Raw genomic sequence first — 18,594 nt, 5'->3', positions numbered from 1 at the left:
TAGTTTTTTCATAACTATTTATATGTCTATATATATGGTTTAAATCTTTATCGATGTCATCATTATATAATGGGATAAAAAAATTATTTGGAGGTAAAATAGATATAGAAATTATTGGTAATCTTATATTGTGTTGAAATTTTATTTGTGTTATTGTTTGATATGATTTATAGATTAAAATTATCGACAATATATGCCAACACATTATTAGAAAACATATTAGAAATATTAAATTTTTAATATAATTATAATAAGTTTTGATATTATTAATAAAATAAATATTAAATTTGATTTTTGTTGATAATCTATAGATTTTTTTATTAAATTTCTTTTTTAATAAAAACATTATTGATATTATTAATGAATAACAACTGTATCCCCAAAATATACTCATAAGTCCTCCCAATTCACACCAATAAGCTATTGACGACATCGCTGGTGAATGTATTACATTTAAAAAGTGATAATTATTAATTTTAATTGTAAAAAATTTTACTGTTTTATGAATATATGATTTCAAATCAATTAGTTTACGATAAATATTATACGTATAATAATTGCAATCGGGTTTGCATTTTGTATGTAATTGAAAAATATTATTATTTATAATACAATTATTATTATTATTACTAATATTCTTATAATAATTATGAATAGATATAATTGATGATTGATTTTCAATGAGATATTGAGTCCAATAGTAATTATAATTACATTTTCTATACTCTCTATCAGTCATTACATTTAACATGCATTCAGTTCGGGATTTTGGTTGAAGTATTAGTCGTCCATCAGTTGATTGTTTGTCGCCATCGATGTTGTTATCATAGTATTGGCAATCAGTCTGATAGGGAAACGGTAGGTATTGTTGAAGATTTGTATTTATCATATAATAATAATATATTTTGTTTTCATTAATTATATCCAAATGTTTCTGGAAATGTGTGGGTGTATTACTTGGGCTCAGTAATAGTTTTAATGGCAAACCATTATATAAATAAATATCTATAAATGTATTCTCATATTGTAGATCAATTGGATCAATCATTGTATAGTTACCCTGGTACAATATAGTTATACATGGTTTACCCGTATAACTAAAGCGCAAATAGTTTTTATCATAAAAATTATTACACGATTTGTCATTTATGAAACATTCAATAAAGTTTTTAAACGTATCATTACTTTTAGATAACCAATTGATCCACTGATGAACACTAGTAGTAGTCGTCAAACACAGTGTTATCGATGGCATAGCTTTCGCATCAAACATATCAACAGATTTATTGAAATACAATTCACTGTTTGTTTCGTAACTAAAATATTTAATTGTATGCAAAACTATTTTATAGTTAAATAATATCCACAATAATAATTTAACAATGATTTTCATTTTTTTAATAATTATTATATAATATTATACTAAAATTTGAAATTAATGAAATATTTAATAAGTATATCAACTGAAGTTAATATACGATTTAAGACATTAACAAACAGTTTTTATATTTATATTTGTTATTTTTTTTTGAAAAAAATTCAATTGTCTCTAATAGTAACTTATAAAATATTTATAGTTAAATATCATTCAATAACTGTATACTGTATATATACAGATATTTAATGATAGTTAACTATAAATATTTTATAAGTTACTATTAGTGACAATTGGATTTTTTCAAAAAAATAACAAATAATAATATAAATTATATATATATATATATTAAATAAATTAGAATTTAGAAAATATGTCAATTATATAATTATATATAAAATTTAATTACTATTTTAATAATTAAACACTATATTAAAGTAATTCATATTATTTTATTATTTTATTTATAATTGTACTAATTGTTTAATATTTTATTGTTTGAAATTTAGATATTTTTTGGGATAATTACTAGGATATCAATTCAAAAGTGATTAATAAACTATTATAGTTTTAAGTCACTAATAAATATTAGTAAAATAAAATATAGACATAATTTTCATAAAATTTTTTCACAAAATTTCAGCCAATTTTTAGATATAATTTTTTTAAAAACATATTTATTTTTTACATGATATATTCACATATCAATTATAATATTATTATTATTATTATGTAACTTAAATAACTTCAATTGGAAAGCCTAATAATTACATTTTTTATTAAATACTATATTGTTTTATACTACTTGTTTATATGACACTGGTACAAATTGTAATTAAATAATTTATTTTTAATGACATATGTTTGTTGATTAATATTGTTGACTATAGTATTTCAACAAGTACAAATAATATTTACTGGTATTTTTTCCTAATTATATAATCAATAAAATTAATTATTTATTAATATTATTATATAAAATCTAGTCTTTTAAATTATTAATTAAAGTATTTTTGTAGTTGTTTTTACTAAAAGTTTTTTTTAAATGTGTTTATTATATAATAAAAATTTATAGTAATAATATAATGAATAAGTTAAAAATTTTGATTTACTTTAAAACTAATTTACAACCATAAATTACAATACAAAAATTATAATGAAAAAAATAAAATAATTAATTTGATAATTAAGTTTTTTTAAAAGATTTAAAAGATTATTTTAGTCACATTTGAATTGATATCCTAGTAATTATCCTAAAAGTATCCAATGATGTCAAACAATAAAATATTAAACAACTAATCCAATTATAAATAATAAATAAAAATTATATGAATTACTATAATATATTGTTTAATTATTAAAATAGTAATTAAATTTTATATATAATTATTTAATTGACATATTTTCTAAATTCTAATTTAGATTTATAATATATTTAATATATATATATATATATATATAGTATACAGATATTGAATGATATTTAACTATAAATATTTTATAAGTTACTATTAGTGACAATTAAAATTTTGTAAATAAAATAACAAATATAAATATAAAAAACACTGTTAGTTAGTCTTAAATCCTATATTAAAGTCAATTGATATATATAATTATTAAAGATTTTCATTTAATTCAAATTTCTATTTTAGTATAATATTATAGAATAATTATTTTTTTAAAAATGAAAATCATTGTTAAATTATTATTGTGGATATTATTTAACTATAAAATAGTTTTGCATACAATTAAATACTTTAGTTACGAAACAAACAGTGAATTGTATTTCAATAAATCCACTGATACTGTGTTTGATACGAAAGCTATGCCATCGATAACACTGTGTTTGACGACCACTACTAGTGTTCATCAGTGGATCAATTGGTTATCTGAAAGTAATGATACGTTTAAAAACTTTTTTGAATGTAAAATAAATTCCGATTCGTGTAATAATTTTTATGATAAAAACTATATGCGCTTTAGTTATACGGGTAAACCATGTATAACTATATTGTATCAGGGTAACTATACAATGATTAATCCATTTGATCTACAATTTGATGATACACATATATTTATAAATTTATTTAATGGTTTACCATTAAAGCTATTAGTTAGCCCAAGTAATACACCCACACATTTCCAGAAACACTTAGATATAATTAATGAAAACAAAATATATTATTATATGATAAATACAAATCTTCAACAATATCTGCCGTTTCCCTATAAGACTGATTGCCATAACTATGATATCAGTGATGGCGACAAACAATCAACTGATGGACGACTAATACTTCAACCAAAATCCCGAACTGAATGCATGTTAAATGTAATGACTGATAGAGAGTATAGAAAATGTAATTATAATTACTATTGGACTCAATATCTTATTGAAAATCAATCATCAATTATATCTATTCATAATTATTATAAGAATATTAGTAATAATATTAATAATAATAATAATTGTATTATACAAAATAATATTTTTCAATTACATACAAAATGCAAACCCGATTGCAATTATTATACGTATAATATTTATCGTAAAATTGTTGATTTGAAAGCGTTATATATTCCTAATAATACAATAAAACATTTTACAATTAAAATTAATAATTATCACTTTTTAAATGTAATACATTCACCAGCGATGTCGTCAATAGCCTATTGGTGTGAATTGGGAGGACTTATGAGTATGTTTTGGGGATACAGTTGTTATACATTGATAATATCAATAATGTTTTTATTAAAAAAGAAATTTACTAAAAAAATCTATAGATTATCAACTAAAATAAAATTTAATATTTATTATCTTAATAATATCAAAACTTATTATTATATTAAAAATTTAATATTTCTAATATGTTTTCTACTAATGTGTTGGCATTTATTGTCGATTTATTCAATTTATAAAACTTATCAAACAATAACACAAATAAAATTTCAACACAATATAAGACTACCAATAATTTCTATTACTATTATACCTACAAAACGATTTATTATCCCATTATCTAATGTTGACTTCGATAAAGATTTAAATCATATTTATAAACATATTAATAGTTATGAAAAAATTATAAATATTAAAATTAGACAAAAATTTAGACAAAAAATCTATGAATGTCTAATTGATTGTCGTTTTTGGTTTACTGATGGATCATATATTGATTGTCCGGAAAGACAAATAACATTAAGAATTTTTATTATAAATAAATTACCGACAAAATTAAGATCATTACTTGTATTCAATGATAATTTTTTAATCAATTCAACTATTAAATCGATATTATTTAGTAAAAAACATAAACTAAAAAAATTATTAATTAGATATAAATTAATAAATTCATTATTTATATTAAGTACTAAATTTGATGATTGGTTTTATAAAAATCAATTTAATATCAAAACAAATAGTTTAACAAATATTTATTATACGACTAAAGCCGTCAAACTGTTGTCGACACCCAATAGTCAACAGTTGTTGTCTAGGTTTTAACACTTACCTCCTTTGACCAGTTTTTTAAGAAAAAATACACATCAATTTTGAAAATAAAATTAATTTTATTAATTTAAAGACAATATTAAGTTATAAAAAAATACAAAAATTAATCCAAGTTAATATTGTCGTCCACCGCTTCCGTCTTCAGGTCCCAAACTTCAACAAATTTTCTGACGTCACCAAATTCATCGAAATGCTTTTGAACTTGTTTTGAATGTCTTCGAACGATGTGCGTTTTGACAGCAGATATGATCCAATCCTCGTATCCACATAGGGAGCATTTATACACCTTATTGTTTTCGCAAACTATTGAAAAATAAAAAAAATATTAATATAATATAACAAAATTATTTAAATATATATAATTATTTAGTAATACATACCATTTGATGGAGACGGCCAGTTTGGAAGTGGTTTTCTGTTGTACCAGCAATCACATGAATGAAGTTTAGTTTTATTAACTTTAGGCATAGTTATTAATATTATTAATATTAAAAAGTTATACAAAAGTAGTTGTAAAACTAAATGATAAATTTATTTAACTAAACTTGCGATATATATACAGAAAATTTCACCTTCTAATTGCAATTAAATCGGGTGTGCCTCGGTTTTTACACAAAAATAAAAAATAGTCGTTCAGGTGTGGCTCGACTTTGGGTGTAGTTTTGACTTTGGGTGTTTTAACAACAACCAAAGTGTCTACAGGGGGGTAAATTGAAAATTAAATATTAAAATTTATCTAAAATACACTAAAAAATGCTAAAATCTTTATTTAAGGTCTAAATGAGTTTATATTAAGTCTTAGGTGGGTTAATATTTTCGAAAAAAAAAATTAAAAAAAAAAAAAAAATGGGCCCTAGGGTCTATGATGAGACCTAGGTATCGTGTGAGGTATCAATTTTATAGGATTTTTACTCTAGATTTCAATTATGAAATCAGATTTTTGTTACTGCTTACCGTTCAAAAATTACGACTATAAAATCATACACGCACACAAAAAATTACGTTTTTTTATTTTTCTCAAAATATTTAGTATTTTTAAAAAATATTATTATTGAATCAATTTAATAATAATAATATGTAAAAATATTCGAAAGAATTTTTAAATTATCTAATATGGATTAATAGATATAACATAAAATTTGTGTATTTTTTAATTTTTTCTTTTAATTTTTTTTTAAAAAAAAAAATTATATATTTTTATTTTAAATTTATTTATATATTCATATATATAATTTTAAAAAATTTGTCCCCCTAATACTTTGGTTATGCTTGTCAAAATGTAGCTAACGCCCAAATGTAATTATTTTTATTTTAACAAGTTTTTCCTCAATTTATGAGTATAAAAGCGCAGTAAAATCATTTTTTGAAATCATAATCGTTTTTAGCGTTTGTAGTTAAAGACAAAACTTACTTGTACTACAGATAACAAAGTAATATACTGAGTTATATACAGTCAAAAGTAAGTGGAGTATTTAACTTTGATAAATGTTTTAATTATTTTTGTGTTACAGATGTCTCAAAAATCTCGTGAATTTGTATCAAATGAGAATTTGGAGGGTAGCGATTCTGACTCAAGTCAGGGGTCTGATGCACCCATAGTTTTGGTTGAACCAAAGGGTAAAAAGCGTGCAACAAAACAGTCCACTTCAAAGGCAACTAAACCTGTACCAAAAAAACAGAAGGTTATTACAAGCGCAGAGATTGACAATGAGGACAATTTTGATATTGTCGAGAACACTGGCACTGTGGATAAAGATGACGAAAAGTTCATTTCTCTTAACAGATCAGGTAAATATATTTTTTTAAAATTATTTTTTCAATTTGTAACATATTTTATTTTAGATTTCAATGGATTTGGATTAAATACTAAAGGTAAAGTAGTTTTCTTAAATTACTACTATTCTAAAATGGATAATAAAATCAAAAGAGGTAGCCAACGGTTCAGAATGGATGAAATAAAAATCCCATTTGCTATACGTGTATTAAAACATTTCGCAGAACTCAAAGGCATTGATGTACAAATGGAATGCATGTGCAAATGTAAAAGTTGTAAAAGTTGCCCTAAAAAATCTATGTAAAAAAGTTACAAAATTGAGTATTTTTTAACTTTCAGCTCAAAGTTAAAAAGCTTATTATGTCTTAATACATAAATTTCATTAAAATTGCATGTAAAATGTTAATTGTCAATTATGTTATACATAAATTTATAATTTTGTAATGTTAATATATTTTATTAATTATTAATAATGTTATATTTTAATCAAACTTATTATTATACTATATTATATAAATGTTATAATCAATTATTTTATGTATTTTAAAAACTTATTTAATCAAATTTTTATTTTATTATATAAATATTTTAATCAATAATTTTATGTATTTTAAAACTTATTTAATCAAATTTTTATTTTATTATATAAATATTATAATCAATTATTTTATGTATTTTAAAACTTATTTAATCAACTTTGTATTTTATTGCTTATAAAATTTTAAATAAATATTTGATGCATTTGTTTTATTATTATTTTAATTTACTTTAACTGTTTAATTTATAAACACTAGTTCAATTAGAAGAGCTGACTAATTGTAACTAAAAAAATTATGTTTATTTATAACTGTTTATAATTAATAAACAGTATTGCTGTAAAAAACATTTGTTTTTCTAATCCAGACAAATGTTATTAATAAAGCTATTTAAACTTAGTCTACTAATGGCATAGTTCCAATGTGACAATTATAGTTTAAAACAATTATTAATAACTATGATCTGTTTCGATAACAGTTGCTGGAAGGTTAGCATAAAACATAATTTTTAGTTATATAGTATTTGTAATAATTTTTTAAATTGTATTTATATTATTTATATTTATATTTTAAAAATTTTGATTTAATAAAAAATATTTTCAGTATAATTTATATTTTTAAATATAAATATATTATTAATAATATTTATATTTTTAGTATTATTTATATTATTAATTATATATATATATATATATATATATTATTCAAAATATTAAATATATTAATATTATTAATATTATTAAATATATTAATATTATTAAATATATTAATATTATTAAATATATTAATATTATTAAATATATTAATATTATTAAGTATATTAATATTATTAAATATATTAATATTATTAAATATATTAATATTATTAAATATATTAATATTATTAAATATATTAATATTATTAAATATATTAATATTATTAAATATATTAATATTATTAAAGTTATTAATATTATTAAATATATTAATATTATTAAATATATTAATATTATTAAAGTTATTAATATTATTAAATATATTAATATTATTAAATATATTAATATTATTAAAGTTATTAATATTATTAAATATATTAATATTATTAAAATATTTATATTATTAAATATATTATTATTACTAAAAATATTAATATTATTAATTATATTAATATAATTTATTATATTAATATTATTAAAATATTTTTATTTTAACCGTTTGGTACCGTTAACCGTATATATTATTCAAATTATTAAATATATTAAAATTATTAAATATATTAATATTATTAAATATATTAATATTATTAAATATATTAATATTATTAAATATATTAATATTACTAAAAATATTTATATTATTAATTATATTAATATTATTAATATATTTTTATTTTAACTGTTTGGCTATAATAAAATTTGTCTATTGGAGACAGTAACATCAATCGTGCTACTATTATGTTATTAATTATTTTTATATTGTAGTAGCACGATGTTGCTGACGATTTTATATTATTAATTAATATATTAATATTAATTTGCATTTTATTATAAAATTTAAAATTTATATTTTGTTTATTATTTATAAATATCAAAATTCATTTTTTACAAGTTATTAAAATAGTACAGATAACTAATTAAAAAATATATTTATAACAAAGTATTAATTTTTTATAATAATTAATATATTACTAAATGTATTTAATTTTTAAAAATTATTTAATTTAATAAAAATTTTAAATTATATAGTGTTACAATAATAAAATAGTTTTAAATAAAAAATATAGTTTTTTAAAAAATAAATTTTAATTACAGCATATACAATCTTTTGTACTGTTTTGAATTAGTTCTAGTAAATATGGTTTCGTGTAACTTGAGATATATGAATGTATATTATTGTCTGGAAATTTGCTCTGCCAAATAAACTTTGATTCGGTTTCATTCCATAATATAGATGCATTTAAATTAATTATTGTATGAACTGATAAATAACAATTATCAATTTCATCTTTTATTATATAATCTATCTGCTTTTGAGATTTAATTTCATCTAATATTTTATAAATATATTGAAAACAACTAAATATTATAAAAATATTTAGTATAATTAAGTAAAAATTAATTATTTTTATTTTCATTTTATTTAGACATTATGGAGGAGTCAACTATACAATTCAATTGCAATGACTGTAATGAAAGTTTTTCTTCACATCGGTTATATATACATCATCAAAGACTTGCTCACCATAATAAAATCATATCAAGTACTAGATGTCAAATATGTTTATCAGAAATAAGTCATTATAGCGAAGTGAGGAAACATTATGATAATTGTTTTAAAAACTCAAATATTACAATGCCGATAAATTGTTTACTTTGTGGCATTCTATTTTATACTATGTTTTCGTTTATTAAACATAAATTAATAGAATTTACCCAAACTGGATCAGGAAATATAAGTAAACTAAAATTACCAGAAAATCTAAACTTCAAATTATCAAAACATGCTTTCAAACATTTTCTTCAACAATATGAACTATATCCAGTTGAAGATTACAAAAACAGTGAAGACTTTTTCTTAAAATATCAATATGATATTAAAAGATTAATTGATTATGTCTTGGAAAAATTTGTATCAACAAAAATTCAATTTTGTTTGCAATGTACATTTTATAAAGAAACTGCTGGCGTTAGAAGTTATACAATAAGTTATTTTACAAGTGATAATTTTATAATAAATAAATATTATAAAAATAAATATATAATAAATCGACTAATAAATTATTTTGATAATAAAATTAATACATTTGAATCACTTGGTAGCGGTTGGATAATAAATGAAATAGACAGATTAGATGTACGAATAGCTAAATACAATCCACTAAAAGGGGGTTGTGAAACTACTAAACTACCTGATCATGTGTTAAGAAAACGTGCAATTATTTCAATAAAAACTAATGATAAAAAATGTTTTATTTGGTCTGTATTAGGATTTATTGCTAATAATTATTATAAGTTTAATAATAAAAAAAGTCCTCATTTAGAACGTTTATCTCAACTTAAACCATTTTTAAAATATATAAATTTGAAAAATTTAAAATTCCCATTAAATTTAAAATCTATTAAAAAATTTGAAATTAATAATAAACATCTAAATATTCGTATAAATATTTATACTTGGGAAAAAATTTCAACTTATGAAGAATCAATTGTACCACTTTATATATCAAAACATAAAGCAAAGCATTCTATTAAATTATTGTTGTATAATAATCATTTCTATTATATTAAAAATTTCAATAGACTGTGTGGAAGTATGCAAGCAAATTATCGACATTTCTGTTCTAATTGCTTAAATGGATTTTTAACTAAAATTAAATTAAACGAACATTATAAAAATTGTTTACACTTTAAACCTCTTACTGTCAAAATGTCAAAAAAACCAACTATGAAATTTGAACACTATGAGTATATGTATAAATTTCCATATGTAATGTATGCTGATTTTGAATCTTTATTAGTAAAAGAAAAATCGCAACTTAATAAAAAAACTAAACAAACAGCTCAACATGTCGCTTGTGGTTACTCTATTATTGTTATAAAAAATCAAAATGAAATTTACTTTTATAAAGTTTACAGAGGAAAAAACTGTATGAATCATTTTTTAAATACATTATCTTTAATTTCAACACAAATAAATGCTGAATTAGTTCAAGAAAATTCAATGATAATTACTGATTCTGAATTAAAAGAACATCATTTATCAACTATTTGTTTTTTATGTAAAAACTATATTAAACCTGAAGATAAGGTTTATGATCATGATCATTTAACTGGAAAATATAGAGGATCTGCTCATAAAATGTGTAACATAAGATTCAAACTACCTTATAAAATACCTTTATTTTTTCACAATTTAAAAAATTACGACTCGCATTTTATAATAGCAAGTTTACAATCAAATTATTTTAAAAGCTGTACTGTTATACCACAATCTATAGAAAAATTTATTTCAATATCTTTGGATAATATAAAAGTACTTGATTCGTGCCAATTTTTAAGTGAAAGTTTAGATGTATTAGTAAAAAATTTAAAATCTTCAAATAATAATTTTTCGATAACTAAACAAATATTTTGTAATAAAATTAATAATGACTTTATTGGAATGTTATTTAAAAAAGGAGTATATCCATATGAATACATGGATAGTTGGGAAAAATTTGATGAACCAGAGTTACCAACAATTGAAAAATTTTATTCTAAATTAAATGATACATCAATCAGTGTTGAAGATTACAATTTTGCTAAAAAAATTTGGAAAATAATGAAAATTAAAAATTTGGGAGAATATCATGATTTCTATTGTTTATTGGATACAGCTTTACTATGTGATATTTTTCAAACTTTTAGAAAAATGATATTTGATAAATATGAACTTGAACCTTGTCATTTTTATTCTATACCTGGTTTGGCGTGGGCCGCCGCTTTAAAATTAACAAAAATAGAAATTGAACTAATGCAAGATATTGACATGTACATGTTTATTGAACAAGGAATAAGAGGAGGAATTTGTAATGTCTTTAAAAGACATTCAATTGCTAATAATAAATATTGTAAAAATTTTGATGATAAAAACGACACTATCTTTTTAACTCATTTAGATGTAAATAATCTATATGGTAAAAGTCTTAGCGAAAAATTACCTTTAAAAAATTTTAATTGGGTTGACATTACTACTCTTAACAGTATAAATTGGAATACTATTGAAACAAATGGTGACAAAGGATATATTTTAGAATGTGACTTAGAATATCCTTCAAATTTACATGACAAACATGATTTTCCACTTGCTCCAGAAAAATTAAAAATTACAAACAATTTATTAAGTGATTATCAACACAATTTATTGAAAGATCTTAAAATGTATGGATATAATCGATCAGCTACGGAAAAATTATTATTAACATTTTATGATAAAACTAAATATATTATTCATTTTAAAAATTTAAAACTGTATTTGGAATTAGGATTAAAAATAAAAAAATTCACCGCGGAATAGGGTTTTATCAAAGCGATTTTTTAAAATCTTATATATCAATAAATACAAATCTTAGAAAAATTGCAACAAATGATTTTGAAAAAGATTTGTATAAATTAATGAATAATTCTGTATTTGGTAAAAGTATTGAAGACAAAAGAAAACATATAGATATAAAATTTGCTTTAAATTGGAAACAAGCAAATAAATATATTCAAAAATTAAATTTTAATACTGCACAGATTCTAACTGAGAACTCTGCTTTGATTAAAATGAATAAGACAAATGTAACTTTAGATAAACCAATATTTATTGGATTTTCCGTTTTAGAACTTTCTAAATATTACATGTATTCTATGCATTACAAAGTTTTTAAAAATCATTATAATAATAAAATAAAATTATTATATACAGATACGGACAGTTTAGTTTATGAAATTAAAACTAACGACTATTATGAAGATTTGAAAAAATATTTCTCACCTATAATGGATTACTCAAATTTTTCAAAAAATCATAGTTTATATAATGACAAACATCAAAAAATGATTGGATATTTAAAATCAGAATATGGAGAAAAACCAGTAAATGAATTTATTGGATTAAAAAGTAAATTATATTCTATTAAATATGATGAAGTTATGAATAAACGTGTGGCTAAAGGTGTAAAAAAATATATTATAAATAATTATATGACACATAATCATTACATAAATGTTTTAAATGAAGAAAAATATTTTAATACGACGATGAACAAAATTGAATCTAAAAATCATAATTTGAAATCTGTTCAATTACAAAAATTTGTATTACAACCTTTTGACGACAAATCATTCATTTTAGATGATGGTGTGAATTGTCTTCCGTTTGGTCATTATAAATCTTATTTATAATTTTTATAGATACATCTCAAAATTCATCAATTCATTTAAACGATCAGATAGCATCAACATCATCATCATCATCATCATCAACTCCCCCATTATCTCTAGAAAAATTTAGCAAAATAGTTATTAAAAAAATAACTTCTCCACAACAATTAAACCAGTTATTAAATATGAATTCTGTGGCAAAAATTTCTAATAACATAATTAATGGAGCCTATATAACTGAAAAATCTCTACCCATTACCCAAGATAATATTCAAAAAAGTTTAATTAAATTGTCATCTTTTGGTATTATTAATATAATACCTTTGTTTGATTATATAATTGAGCCAATGAATAGATGTATTATTAAGATTAAAAACAATTATGATATACCAAAATTTTCAGCTGGAAAATTTTTTGATATAATTGAATTAAAAAATGTAAATTTAATTATGCGTTGCTTTTGGGTTGATAATAATGATACTTATATTAAGATAGAAATAATTAACGAAAATGTTTTAGACAATTACATGTTTAGAAAAGATCTTTTATTAGCCAATGCAATAGTTGCAGATATTAAATATTATAATGAACGATCATTTGAATGTATATCTTCACTTCCAAAATGTATTGTACCGAATGGTAAGATTATATATTTAGTTGTTAATCTTAAATATTATAAAGATTATTTTTTGTTTAGATGAACAATTGAAAATTAACTTAATAAATGATGGAAAGATACCAACAAAAGGAAGTGAACAGAGTGCAGGTTATGATCTGTATGCAAATGATGTAGGAGTATTGCAACAAAATGAAAGAAAATTAATTTCAACTGGTGTAAAAATGCAAATTCCGAATGGATGTTATGGGCAAATATGTGCACGAAGTTCAATGGCATTAAAGGGTATAGATATAGGAGCTGGTGTCATCGATTCAGATTATACTGGTGAAATAAAAGTGCTATTGATTAATAATAGCATTAATAATTTTGCCTATATTCATGGAGATAAAATTGCACAAATTATTATATTACCATTGAAAAAAGTGACAATGTTTAATGCAACTTTTAAACAAACACAAAGAGCTGACAAAGGATTTGGTTCTACTGGAAAATAATACATTTTATTTTAAATATTATTAATATTTTTATTTTATTATAATAACGTTTATTAATTTTAATTTTTAAAACTATTTTTATTTTATATATTTAATAGATTATAATGTTTATACTATTATTTAATCATTGTTAAATTTTAAATAAACTATATATATCCAATTTATTAAAAAAAATATATCATTATATAATTTTATATATATATATTTTCAATATTGTAATTATTTTATTTTAAAAAATAAAAAAAAATTAAATTAAAACATTTTTATTTTTTTAATTATTAATTAAATTAAGTACAGTACAAATAATATTAAAATAAGTTTTTTCTAGTTGATTATAATATGTGCCAACAAATGATGATTATTTGAACAATTCTTTTATTCCTATAAAATACTAAAAATTAGTTGTTATTAGTATTAGTTTTAGAATTATATACCTCATTATCCCAATTATTGGTAAATACATTGTCACAATCTTCATTAGTCTTCCATTCTTTAATTGTATCCAATATAATTTTTAATTGTTTCAAGTTTTCCATAGGGAATCCATATTGAATATACATTTCTTTAATGTCAATTTTATTGCGAATTATTTCTTTAACTAATGATGATTTGATGCATTTAGCATCATTTAATAGAGAATCAAAAACGTAGTCAAATTCTTCACTTAAAATACTATATATAGTTTGTTTAACACTATCAGATTTATAAAGATTATTCAAAGAAGGTATATCATTATTCAATGGCTTCATTATTAATGATTTAAAATAAAATTTTTCAACTATTTATATTAATATAAAACTTGGCCTTGAGTTAAATCCGATTTATTGTCGTTTAATAATTTATACAAATATTCAGCTTTAGTTTTTGCGCAGAGAGGTTTATAGATAGATTTAAGTCTATCATGAATATTACAAGGTTGAATACTTATATCATTTTGTTGAATAACCATTAACTCTCCATCAGTAGGAATAGTTTTATCACAAATTTTGAGAACATCAATGTTATCAATTTCAATAATTAAATGACCAAATCCTGCTTTATATAATAGTCCTTTAATCCCTTCATCATTTTTAGTTATTCCAATATACTTTGCTTTAGTATTGGAATTTAAATGATATATTGCTTTAATAACAGGAACAAATTCACTTGCTGATAATCCATACTCAAACTTTTTGTTGAATTTTAATCCATGAAATTCATTTTCAAGGTAGTCAATTAAATATTGATTTGAAACATCAATTTTATTTCGATTTATACGACAATTAAATGGTACACTTCCACTTATATTGTTAAAACAAAATCCAATTTCTCTTAAAATAAATTCACAATCAATTTTGAAACCATTAGAACATATAATAATTTTTAAATCATTGAAACTTGGTGAAAGAAAAGCCATAATAAACGAATATTAACTAAAACAAAATTTTAAAAAGTTTCTTTATTTATAACTAAATTCAAGTACATTAATAAATATATAGTGTAATATTAATTAATACTAAATATTAATATTTTAAAATTTGTAATGGCAACATATGATGCAACATTTAAACACCCGAGAAGATTTATTATCTATGGTCCATCGGGTTCGGGAAAAACTGAATTTGTTTGTAAAATGTTAAATAACATGTATGAATTATTTGGATTTTATTTTGACAAAATTGTATATTATTCTGGACAAGGTTTTCCTATAATAAACAATGTTCATGGAATAAATATTAAAAAAGTTAATACTTTTGATAAAAGCAATATTGAAATGTTTGATTCTAACGAAAATAATTTATTAATAATTGATGATAACATGCATACTGTAGGCAATGATTTATTTATAAGTGATTTATTTACTAAATTATCACATCATAAAAATATAACAGTTATATTGTTAATACAAAATTTATTTCCTAAAAATAAATATATGCGTGATATTTCAACTAATTCCACATATGTTATTTTAATGAGTAATCCAAGGGAAACACTTTCTGTCAAAATATTAAGTAATCAAATTGATAGCAGTAATCCAAAGTTTATATATGACTCTTATATTGATGCAACAAAAAACAAACCTTTCAGTTATTTATTATTGGATTTTGACCAAAACACACCTGATAATATAAGAGTTAGATCTAACATTTTTCATGAAAATGAAAACCAATGCGTCTACATTAAAAACAAATAAATTAAAAAATATTTTACGTTGTGTTTCATATTTAAAAAAATTAAGTACAGCAAAAACAAAAAAAGATCGAAAACAATTATTAAAACAAGCTAATAATTGTATTATAAATGCAATATCAGAAATAGCTAAAAATTGTTTAATTGGAAATATACCATTAAAAACTTGTGATTTCAATAAACTTAAAATTTATAAAAATAAATTGCGACAACTTTCTATAAAATCTCCTATAATTAAAAGAAAAAATATTTTAATACAAAAAGGTGGCAATATCTTTTTAAAAATACTTGTTCAACAAGCAATATCTCATTTAATTAGTCATTTTGGTAAAAAAATCATAAATAAAGTCAGAGAAAAATATACGTAAAATGAGTTTTAAAAAACTTAAATTAATGAATGATAATAATTCCAATAATAAAATTTCAGAGTTTTTAAATGTTCAAAAATTACAAACTGAACCTAATTTATTACGATTAAATGACTTGGACAAAGAAATACATTTAATTTTAAACACAAATTATACAGAGCGTGACAAAGCTAAATTATATGCTGATTCTTTAAGAAGATTTTTGATATTTAAAAGGAAATTTAACAATATTGAAGACAAAGATTATATTAATGTAACAAATAATGTATTTGAAGATAATGTTCCCATAAATAGAATCCCTCAAAAAATAGAAGATAATGATGATGATTATGTAACTCCAAAAATTTTAAGAAGAAAAGCATTTACTACTTTCAAAAATAAGAATAAACTTGGTCAAAATAAATTAAATATTAAACCTAATGTTTTATCGTTAATTAAAAAACAATTATTTACAGCTAAACGTAATTACAACTTAAGAAATTTAGAAAAGCCAAATTATAAGTTACCTAATGTCTCAAAATCATTTGAATGGAAAAAATATTAATAAAACTATATCTGAAGCATACTATAATATTACAAAATCATCAAGTTTTAGTGGAATTAATAATTTATATAAAGTAATTAAAGAAGAATATCCATTTATAACATATAATGAAATTAAAAGATGGTTAACAAAACAAAATGTATATGGAATTCATCGACCAGTAAAACATAAATTTAAAAGAAATTCAATTGTTTCTCGTTATATTGATCATAATTGGCAGGCAGACTTAATTGAAATTAAATATCCTACAATAAATAAGAATTATAGATATGTACTTATGGTAATAGATAATTTATCAAAATTTGGATGGGGAATTCCACTTAAAAATAAAACTGCTAAAACAGTAAAAGCAGCTTTTATTAAAATATTTAAATTATCTAAACGCAAACCTAGTATATTATCTACTGATGCTGGTCTTGAATTTACTAATAAACAATTTAAAAAATATTTAAAGTGGAGAAAAATAAAACATTTAGTACTAAAAGATTCATCTAAAGCCAGAGTAGTTGAACGCTGGAATCAAACAATTAAAGTTAAACTATACAAATATATGTATTATAACAAAACAAAAAATTTTATTAATGTATTAAAAAATATTATTAATAACTATAACAACACGACACACAGCAGAACAAAATATAAACCAGTTGATGTTAATAAAAATAATGAAAAAATAGTATATAATAATTTATACAAAATAAAAGTTTCACAAGAAAATCAAAATTACAAAATTGGTGATTTTGTGAGAATACAATTAATGAGAAATATATTTCAAAAAGGATATATTCCTAATTATAGCAATGAAATATTTATAATACATAAAATATTTTATACATCACCTTATTATAAATATAAAGTAAAAGACAAAAAAGGTGTAATTATAAGAGGTTCTTATTATTCTAATGAATTAATAAAAATTGATTAAAAATGAATTATTTTGAAAGTGATGATAAATACTTTTATTTAACTAATAATAATAACGAATGTACTGTAGAAGTAGATTATAATCCATCCATATCTTTTAAACAACCACAAGAGTGTGCTTTAGCTGAGCTAATTATTCCTAAAAGGCTTGATTTAAAAGAACCTTTAGAAAATTTAGTTCTTACTTATAATTTCAAATGGGTACCAGAATCATTTTATGGTGACATAAAAAATGATATTGTTGAGCACGATAAACATAGATTAAGTAATATTACAAAATTTGTTGTGCAGTTTGATTCAAATTATTCATTAGGAGAAAATATAACTGAAAATTACGAAATATTACATAACAAAGATATTCATTGGAAAGACCATATAAAAGAAATAATAACTAA

The 18,594-nt window shown here is 20.6% G+C and overlaps 1 protein-coding gene across 1 annotated transcript; it reads left to right on the top strand.

The window, feature by feature from the left end:
• Positions 1-13,666: 13,666 nt before the first annotated feature.
• On the top strand, positions 13,667-14,194 carry LOC128952584 (uncharacterized). Its single transcript, XM_054297999.1, has 2 exons — positions 13,667-13,720; positions 13,817-14,194. Exons 1-2 carry the CDS (start codon positions 13,667-13,669, stop codon positions 14,192-14,194), a joined length of 432 nt encoding a protein of 143 aa, XP_054153974.1.
• The last annotated feature ends 4,400 nt before the right edge of the window (positions 14,195-18,594 follow it).

This window comes from Oppia nitens, unplaced genomic scaffold (genome assembly GCF_028296485.1).
Source record: "Oppia nitens isolate AA-2021 unplaced genomic scaffold, nextdenovo-longstitch-racon4-pilon3 scaffold1_pilon_pilon_pilon, whole genome shotgun sequence".
NCBI lineage: Eukaryota > Metazoa > Arthropoda > Arachnida > Sarcoptiformes > Oppiidae > Oppia > Oppia nitens.
Note: the sequence above shows the minus strand (reverse complement) of the source record. Positions and strands in the feature narration are given on the sequence as shown.

Bases quoted from the DNA above. Each gene is read 5' to 3' on its own strand.
- LOC128952584 (XM_054297999.1), top strand. From the start codon at position 13,667: ATGAACGATCATTTGAATGTATATCTTCACTTCCAAAATGTATTGTAC. The intron at 13,721-13,816 runs GTAAGATTATAT...AATGATGGAAAG, and splicing joins AAAATGTATTGTACCGAATG to ATACCAACAAAAGGAAGTGA.